General features: G+C 36.2%; 2 protein-coding genes across 3 annotated transcripts; one reads left to right on the forward strand and one right to left on the reverse strand.

The window, feature by feature from the left end:
* The first annotated feature begins 2,014 nt into the window (after positions 1-2,014).
* On the forward strand, positions 2,015-3,414 carry LOC112452725 (60S ribosomal protein L10). Its single transcript, XM_025013076.1, has 4 exons — positions 2,015-2,096; positions 2,250-2,278; positions 2,631-2,936; positions 3,084-3,414. The coding sequence occupies exons 2-4, from the start codon at positions 2,256-2,258 to the stop codon at positions 3,412-3,414; spliced, it is 660 nt and encodes a 219-aa protein (XP_024868844.1). The 5' UTR covers positions 2,015-2,096; positions 2,250-2,255.
* A 270-nt stretch (positions 3,415-3,684) lies between these two features.
* Positions 3,685-8,702, reverse strand: LOC112452724 (E3 ubiquitin ligase Rnf157). 2 transcript variants are annotated; one of them, XM_025013074.1, is made up of 10 exons: positions 8,257-8,702; positions 8,054-8,172; positions 7,637-7,902; positions 7,416-7,557; positions 7,128-7,331; positions 5,943-6,185; positions 5,601-5,761; positions 5,247-5,514; positions 4,831-5,075; positions 3,685-4,706 (listed from the first exon to the last, which is right to left on the reverse strand). In XM_025013074.1, the coding sequence occupies exons 1-9, from the start codon at positions 8,342-8,344 to the stop codon at positions 4,881-4,883; spliced, it is 1,686 nt and encodes a 561-aa protein (XP_024868842.1). In that variant the 5' UTR covers positions 8,345-8,702; the 3' UTR covers positions 3,685-4,706; positions 4,831-4,880. The 2 variants fall into 2 exon arrangements, with proteins under 2 accessions (XP_024868842.1, XP_024868843.1); XM_025013075.1 differs by having other exon boundaries at positions 4,831-5,057; positions 8,257-8,700.
* Between the last annotated feature and the right edge of the window lie 822 nt (positions 8,703-9,524).

A 9,524-nucleotide genomic window follows, 5' to 3' on the forward strand; every position in this document is an offset into this window, starting at 1 on the left:
CGTCCCATGAATTGGCACCTTAAGGTGGTTCTTGCATTTAGGTCATATGTACTTAGCCCGGAAAATTTAATATGAAATGAAAGATTAACGTTCCTCGAGTGTGTCTGTAAAATTTCGGATTTTTTAACCGATTGGTTCCGGAGATATATGTCCGTAAACTTTGCCAATTTAACGCGGTGGAGGGACCCCTTATCCGAAAAACGAGGTTAAAGCGCTTATGCTGCAAAAATTGCAATACTTCAAAACTAGATAAACGAACCAAAAACTGACGAAACGATGCAATAAACATTTTGCAAGATACTAGATAAAAGCCCGAGTTCATTGACCGTACCATATATTAATAAAACGTAATTTTTGATTGACTAAATCGACAATTATGGAACTGACGGCTGGACTCGAGCGGCATTAGCAGCAGCTTGGCAACGTCGCATGTGTCAGCTGATGAGTACAGCGCATATCTCAAAAAATTCGTTTACCATGTTCTGGACGCCGAATAAAGCAAAGGGTGAAATAAAAATATTTGTCCATTTCTGAAAAGAATTAAAATTAGGTTGCATCAAGATCTGCAATACTGAATAAATACAAGTTTCAATACAATGAAGTTATAAAATGTCCAAATAATTTTAAGGGGATGCTGGAGCCGTCTGTTTTACCGGCATTTTTTGTCGGCACGTAGCGTCGTATTAATTTGACATAATTAAAAATCCTTCTCCAGAATTGCAGTACATACATTAATGATTCGGGGAAACTCCGATTTTATATAGAAAACGAGAAAAAATTACGGAAGTACAGATTTCCTTATCCTACTCTTATCCCAATATGGCGTCTCGAGTTGCGGCGAGCTGTCAGCTCGTCACAAGATGTATTTCATATAAGAGATATACCATTGGTACGAACGCGAAAACAAGTTTCCCCGAATTGCACAACAAGAAAAACATCGATAAACCCCCCAAATCAAGATTTGGAAGCGTAATATAAAAGTATAATGTCGGTATGCATCGTGCGTATGTGTGCGTGCAATGTAGCGTGCTATCCTTGTCTATATTTTTGTCTATACAAGGACAGATATAGGTCGCCGGTCTTCTTTACCGACGCCGATCGAGTTCGGCTACGGCTCCAGAATCCCCTTAACATGCATCATTATTTATTCGTTGCCGCGCTGCTGTTGTACATATAATGGCTGCATTCGGGGAGCGCGCTATTAGCGCTATTTGCTTATTCTATCCTTGTTTTACATTTAATGAGCGATAAAGATAGAATGATACAATAGCGCTAATAGCAGCCTCTCCGAATGCAGCCAATATGTTCACACGGCTCACAATTCTAGTAAAAGATGTGACTTTTGTCTCAACTAGACACTACAGACGCGCGCTACGCGCGCGCTATTTATCTTTAACATTTCACTATTAACCCTATTATACACAACTGTCAAAATATACAATGACAGCTGCAAATGAAGTAAGCGCAGCAAGAGAACCAATCGGCATCGCGGAAAAGCGGCAACAATAAACTTCACATCTCCTTTTTAGAAGAGGATATTTTAATTACGTAGAGGTCGTATAACATTAAAGATGTTATAAATAATAAATCTAATTATATGCTGATTTTTACGGACAAAAATCATACTTATTTATCACTAATAAAAATAGTTGCCTATTTGACTAGCAAGTACTGCATGAACCACCTTAATGTGCGCGACTTTATGAAAGGTAATTGAAGTAAAAATTAGAGTATTAATTCATCCAATAATTACAATTACAATTATGAAGGATGTATAACGTATTCATTTCGAAACACGCGCCACTAATAAAAAAATGTTTAGAAAATACGATTGGTGCAATCATTGAATATCGTTTGCGATTGGCGCGTAGATATTTTAGATTCACCAATCAGCTTCAGATTTTCAAAAGATGATCGTCCAAACATGGCAGGTTGGCAGGGAATTTTTGTGATCGAAAATTGGCAATCCTGCTTAACGTGAGACTTTTCACCACCAATCACGAAGAACTTCACGCTTCACGTTATTGAGGCAATCCCAGGCAATCTGTCGTCTTTCATTTTCTTTTCCTCGTGTGGTTAGCTCCGTTTTGGAGTCGGTGAGATATTATATTTCTTTATCCATTATTATCTACCGACATCGTAATATACATTAAATGTTTTCTTGCATGCTGCGTTTCTTACAACTATTCCGGATACGTTAATTTATGTATTTCCAGCATTTGTTTATGTGAACTTAATTTAATTTGCAGGTTAAAATGGGACGCCGACCAGCGAGGTGGTACGTAATGCGATTTTTAATTCGTCGCCCTTATAAATTATATATGTATATATACCTTGTCAGCAAGTTTTGTAAAATCTTTTTCCGTCCACCATATGGTATTTCGATACGAAAAATTATCCCATATGTCGTTTTCCATGTCTTATGGAGTTTGATTTTTTACTTAGGCATATTTCAGATTCAAATTTGCAATTACGTTATTTTGCGCAACATCATAACGATAAAAACGCATTGTAATTCTGTTTTAATATTACACATAATAACAATACAAATTTAATATTGAAATTTAAATGTTGAAAGATATTAAAATACATAACAGTATTACTACATTTTGAGAATCTTTTCTTTTTAGTTATCGGTATTGTAAAAATAAGCCGTACCCGAAATCCAGATTCTGTCGCGGTGTGCCAGACCCGAAGATCCGCATTTTTGATCTTGGAAAAAAGAAAGCTTCCGTCGAGGACTTTCCATTGTGCGTGCACTTGGTATCGGATGAATATGAACAGCTAAGTTCCGAGGCTTTGGAAGCCGGACGTATTTGTGCTAACAAATACATGGTGAAGAACGCTGGAAAAGATCAATTTCATATTCGTATGAGACTCCATCCCTTCCATGTTATCCGCATCAACAAAATGTTATCGTGCGCTGGAGCTGATAGGTATGTAACTGGGCGTGACATAAGATAATAAAACTTATTTCTTTCCTACAAGTATACTACACTTGAAATTTTTCAATTTTTGTAACTTTGGTTCTTATTCTATAGTCTAATAAATTATCACCGAAAAATTATGCGATTTGTTTTCAGGCTTCAGACTGGAATGAGAGGTGCCTTTGGCAAACCTCAGGGTACTGTGGCCAGAGTACACATTGGTCAGCCCATTATGAGCGTGCGTTCTTCCGATCGACACAAGGCGGCTGTCATTGAAGCTCTGCGACGTGCCAAGTTCAAGTTCCCTGGTCGTCAAAAGATTTATGTATCGAAGAAATGGGGCTTCACGAAGTACGATCGTACTGAGTATGAGGAACTGAAAGTCGCAGGCCGCCTTGCCCCAGATGGCTGCAATGTTAAGTATCTACCCGAGCATGGACCGCTCGAAGAATGGAAGAAATTCAGGAAGGTACTTGCTACAGCTTAAATAAACATTGGACATTTTGGACATTGAATTGAATAAAATGTATCAGAAAAAAAACAAAGTGTATATTATCTTCTAAAAAACCCTAGAACAATCTGAGTAGAATGTAACATCCAGAATTATTTATTTTTGAAAGTTTGAGTTAATATCAATTCTTACTTAAAAAAATATATATTGAATTAGCATGGTTTTATTGAAAAAAAAATTATGTGGAAAAAATGAATATAAAAGATGTAAATACTTATCTCAAAGAGGTTTTAAGTGAATGACAGGTTTGACAATCAATTTGAGATTTATGTGTATCACCATGCTACAGATTTACTATCTAATGTCCAGCTCATATATCTAGTTAAGGCTCGAGCCTTAAATATAGTTACTGTCTATGAAATAAAAATCGGTAAACGCCGAATGGAAGCACTTTTATTACCTATCAATTCATATGTAAAATGAATTTAATAATTACACTTTACTGTTCTAAAAAATGCGATATTATATAACATTTCCTTTTTACAAAGTACTGTCCCAGTCTTCACAATTTGATAAATTGTGATATATACGCGTTCTACTCGAGATTCTAACAATTATAGTATAAGAATTTGTAAGAAATGCAGTTTTTCGCATCTTACTTGTTCATGCTAGGACCTGAATCTGACTTGTAGTTTTAAGACAGTGTTTTATGCTTTAAATCTTTGATTTTAATAACGCACAATGCTATCTTGTATCTCAAGTCTTACAAATATATTGACACTTCGTACACACGTTTAAAACGTGACGCAAGGCAGTATAGTGCATTACTAAAAAGATTTAAAACATAAAACATTGTCTTAACATTAGAAGTTAGCTATTCTGCTCAGGCCCTTAAGTTGCATAATAAAACATTGTATACTATTAGGGGCTTTCCATTTAGTTACGCAATTTAATTCTTTACGTCTACTTTCGCAAGAGTATTCTTCCGACCAGTACCTTGAAAAATAGAGGAAACAAATCTAATCTTAAATCCTATTTGTTAAATTATATATAAATTTAGTTTTACAAAAATAAATACTATAGGTATATTCTCAATGTAGTTGCGCGCGCGCGCGTGTGTGAACACAAATATATCTACAATATAATTAATATTATATAGACCAACTTATATTCTAAATTTATATTCACAAATTATAATGGCTTTTCATTTATCGTATTGCACTCGTCGTCTTCAGCTAACGTATATCTCTCCCACTGCATCACTCCATCGCTCTTTTTCTTTTTTTCCCTCGTTAAAAGTCACATAAATGGAAAGCACTTACGCTGGGCTAATCAAAATGCATGCTTTAGTGAGTTACATTTGAGAAATTCAGTATAGTTGTAATTCAAAGTCTTTGAATAAATAAATGAATTGTACTTCCAATTTAATATAAAACATTTCGTAAACGATACCTGATGAAAGAAGAATGAATATCGTGCAAAGATATATTCACGGCCACTTTCTAGTGCGAGTGACAGGTAATGTCTGCGTCATTTTCGTTTCCTGTCGTTTGAATCTCGTCGTCAATGTCAATATCGCATATTCTATGGGAATGTACATCTAAAGCTTCAGTGCTCGTTGCTGCATCTAATAATGGCGATAACTTCTCCGCTTCGCTATCTTCGTCTTGGCCTTGTCCCTTTATTAAAAATGATGTCTAGTAAACGCGAAATTTTTATGGTTGAGTTGGTCGTAATTAATCACATTTTTGAAATCGTAATTTAAAAATGAACAGCGATTTCCTAACCAGACTTGTCCCACCCAGTCCAAATTGTTGGTGCGAAGTTGCCTTACTCTACTTTTTTTTTAATCCATAAAAATAGCATACCTCGTATAAAGAAGCTGGTTGTTTCTCATTAACCAATCTCAATGTGTCGCGTGTTCTTAAACCAGATTTATCGCGCGTATGTACCGATTTGGTGCGCATAGCTGGAGATCTATTATGCAACTCCTTTTGAGAACCAGAGTGTTCGTCCCTGGCTAGTAATACGGACATACGAAATTCGGGAGTCGGACAAGCGGTACCGCTAGACCTGGCCGACATATCAGTTTCTTTGGCGGATATGTGTTTTGAGACCGGGGTACGTTCGGTCGAGCTGCAAATGGGCACGTTTTTCATGTAGATTATTCCACGTATGTTATTTACGTAGTGATTATAAGGACATATGGATACGAGACGAACCGATTTAAAGTTTCCGCGGCTTGAATGGCACTCGCCGTATCTGTATCGGGAGTATCGGGTGATTCTGGTGCAATAATGACAGTTCGTGGAGTGTAAGGTCCATTTAAAGCTTCTATCAGAGACACTGCTTCGTAGCCCGATGGGATATTCTCGCAACTTCCCTGGAATAATAATTTCAATGTGTATCGGTCACATAGTACTCAGTGAAGCAACAACAAATAAGAAACACGTAGAGATTGCGTTAATTCAGAAATACTATCACGAAATACATTCAAAGTAAAAAAAAAAAAAAAAAAAAGATAAAGCGTGCAAGTAATCTGACTATTATTTCACTACTCTCACCTCTGGCAATGGTGGATTAGATATAATTGTCCCGGTCGCTTTCTGAAGAGCTTTAATCTGCAAGAGCGCCCTGAACGGTGCGCGACATATCGGACAGTTGTTTGCTTGATATCTCAACGAATCGGCGCAGGAGTTGCACAGGCACAAGTGTCTGCACGGCAAAATTAACGTGTCGCGTACTTCGCTCATGCAAATAACACATTCGGAGCCATTGTCCTCGGTATCCTCATCGCTGCCTTGTTGCTATATGAAAAAAGAAAGTAAAGCTGAAGCTCCGAAATCTCAGTCTCGATTTTCTTGAAACTTTGTGAAAGTATCTCAAATTTTTTAAACGAATAGAATTAAGTCGAAATAGAGGGATAAATATCTAAATCGTAAGCGTGAGATTATTTATTTTCCTTCTTATTTCACATGCAAAGATAAAAAATTATATATTTAAATTTTATATATGCCAAATATTCGTTTAGGAGCATCTAAAATACTGTCACTAAATTTCACGAAAAGAGGAAGACACTTCTTCTAATTTTATCTGGAAGCGCATACATACTTACAAGGGGATAACCAATCCTTGACATTTTGCTAAACTTATAATAAATGTTACAGTACACTCCGTTCACCAATACAAGGTACAGTAACTCTGTCTAATGTGCAATAGTTTATGAAATATTAATGTTAAAAATATTGTTTTTATATCAATGATAAATAAACCGTGCTTATGCAAAGAAGTTGCATTCATAAAATGCGCTTGGTGCAAATTAGTAATGTATTTTAAATGTTTCAATGATAGATGACATTCAAAAACGTGTACACATTCTGACTATATTATTGATAGCGCACAAGTTGAAAGTTCCGACACCGAAGATTAGTTGTCATGTAATGTATTTTTGTTAATTGTGATGTACTTATTTATAATGTCCCCTTATAATTCTATTTTTCTTATTTATAATACATAATTATAGTACATAAATTTTTTTTACAGAATTTTAAAACAATTACGCACACGAAAAATTTTAAACATTATTATTTCATGAACTATTACGCATTGAGCAGTTACTGTACCTTGTATTAGTGAAAGGGTAACTATACTGTAATATATTAAAAATTTAGTAAAATTCAAGGGGTCAACGGTTGGTTGTCCCCTTATTAGAATAATCTACTCAAATATTATTGTATACATTCTCATACTTTTGCATTTTCAGTATTCTTATTCTCAATTCCATATATCTCCTGTACTAAATAGCAAAGGCCGTCCACATAAAGCTTCTGTTTAAGTGCTTTTAATACGTATGTCCCATCAGAATGTTTTTCAACCACGGCTATGGTTGTATGAGATTGTTTTAGATCGTCCGATCCTTCCTCTGCTACACAATGTATAGCTATTGGAATAATCTAAAAATTAGAAAAAAAATGTTTCATTCTTCTTGAAAACATCAATCTTACTAAAGACAATATATGTATATATGTCGTAAATACTTCTCTATCTGCATTGTATATTAAATCTTCTTCAGTGTACAATGTTGGATCGAATATGTGCGACGTTTGTGAGAACAATTGGTTTGCTCCTTTTTTATAATGATATGTTTCAGAGTTCATAGATGGATCCCGTGGTATATATCTAGAGTCAATAAAAAAAATAATTTGTTTACCAAACGTTTTCTGTGCAGCAATGTCCCTTACATTTACAATGTACATACGCAACTCCTTTCGTTGAAACTTCTTCCGTACAAAAGTAATAAATCGTTATCGCACATCTCACGTCGCAGTCGAACACAAATTCAATGTTAAAACGGTTGGGTTTCTTGTCAATATCGCTGTCGCCATAGTGCTTGACACTGTGGTAATGCGAGGACGTCGATGTTTGGTCCATATTACGAACCAGCCTCAGAGACTCCTTGCGTATGTTCACTAAGCTCTTTAATGTCTTTGTAGGATCGTTGGCTTGTGGCGGAGGATATGGAAACTGAAACAAGAATGAAATGTGATTAATAGCTCTTTACAACAAAGAGTAAATGAAAGCTATAGCTCAACATATATGCGTCTACATTTAAATAGATCCTTTGTACAAGAAAATTTTTTTACATATAAAAAAACTAATTGTACAACGTTCATACAGGAGTTGGTCGGCTGCCTAAGAAATTCAGATCTGCATTCTCTCCAAAGAGATACGCCTCAGGCTGAGGCGTGTCAAATCGCTCACCGCCCATTATGAAATGACTGCCAAAGTAGGACCCTGTCGGGAGTAATTCATGTATTAATGAAGTGGCAGAAGGGACGTTATGCATTACTCTGTAAATGCGATTTTTAAGTCATATACCGGATCGTGGAGGATATTTATACGCGTGGTTCGAAGTGATATCAACCTCCTCGACTCCAGCGTTCTGCCTACTTGTCAACGATCCCATCTTGTTTAGCAATCACAACACGCGGTCAAATGGCAAATCGTATTTGTCTTACGTTCGATAACGAACAGTGGGTGTACGCATATATTCGTAAAAATCCACCGCTAAGCGATCGAAAACTACTGGGATTTGTCACATTGATTTGCGTAAAATTAATTTGACTTTGTCGGTTTGTTGTTATGGATAAAAAAGTCGAAAATAAAAAACAATGCGCGAAAGGAAGGTTTTGCGAAAGCAAGCATGAGGTTGTTTTCTATTGTAGAACTGGTGCTGCCACGGAGGTAAAGGAGTCAACCACCATGAATCACTAGTACACGGAATTCCTATATAGCCATGGCGGGCGTGTATCGACCATAGAGATATAAGAATAGAGTGCGCGAGCGAGCTGAAAAAGCGATATAGGAATAGAAAGAGAAAGCTGCGCAGAATAGAAAGAGAAAGCTGCGCATGGGCCCCTTCTGTCTTTGGCTGCATTCCGATATTCACTGTCAGCAACTTTCAGTACTGAAAATCTATAGTATACGTGACGTAAAATATAGATTTGCAGTACTGACAGTGAATATCGGAATGCAGCCTTTGTTTCGCATGCACGCGTAGACAAAGACAGAAAGGGCCTATATGCAGCGTTCTTTTTCTATTCCTATATCGCAGCCTCTTACGTGCTAGCATATCTCGCGCACTCTATCCTTATATCTCTTATGGTATCGACCATGGTAGAAAGAAAACAAGGTATGCTCGTTAGAGGGGTCGAAATTGAGCATGTTCTGCGCAGACATGGCGACGGCCAAGCGAGCGCCATATTGAATATATATAGATATACTTTATGTATATACATACGTCAGAAGTGAACGTGTTCGGCTTAATTTGTCTTTTTTAAAATGCCTATGTGTAGTGTAAGTAGATGCAAAAATAGAAGCGAGAATGCAAAAGAGAAAAATATTCAATTTTTTTCTTATCCAAAGGATGAAGAAACTGCGTTAAAATGGATGCAAGCTGCTAACAAAAATAAAGTTAACCTAAAAAACGGTACGTTATTTTGAATCTATATAAATTATAATTGAGGCATATATTTTTAATACTTTATTGAAATTAATTTTTGTAGCTCGCATATGCTCTGTCCACTTTACACCAAGCTGTTACAAACCAAAGCCAGCGTATTTAGCAAACTGCGAAAATTACTCGC

Source organism: Temnothorax curvispinosus, unplaced genomic scaffold (assembly GCF_003070985.1).
Source record: "Temnothorax curvispinosus isolate PA1 unplaced genomic scaffold, ASM307098v1 QBEX01003650.1, whole genome shotgun sequence".
NCBI lineage: Eukaryota > Metazoa > Arthropoda > Insecta > Hymenoptera > Formicidae > Temnothorax > Temnothorax curvispinosus.

Bases quoted from the DNA above. Each gene is read 5' to 3' on its own strand.
- LOC112452725 (XM_025013076.1), top strand. From the start codon at position 2,256: ATGGGACGCCGACCAGCGAGGTG. The intron at 2,279-2,630 runs GTACGTAATGCG...TTTTCTTTTTAG, and splicing joins GGACGCCGACCAGCGAGGTG to TTATCGGTATTGTAAAAATA. The intron at 2,937-3,083 runs GTATGTAACTGG...ATTTGTTTTCAG, and splicing joins TCGTGCGCTGGAGCTGATAG to GCTTCAGACTGGAATGAGAG.
- LOC112452724 (XM_025013074.1), bottom strand. From the start codon at position 8,344: ATGGGATCGTTGACAAGTAGGCAGAACGCTGGAGTCGAGGAGGTTGAT. The intron at 7,558-7,636 runs GTATGTACATTG...TATTGACTCTAG, and splicing joins GTTTCAACGAAAGGAGTTGC to ATATATACCACGGGATCCAT. The intron at 6,186-7,127 runs GTATGAGAATGT...TTTTTCATATAG, and splicing joins AGAATACTGAAAATGCAAAA to CAACAAGGCAGCGATGAGGA.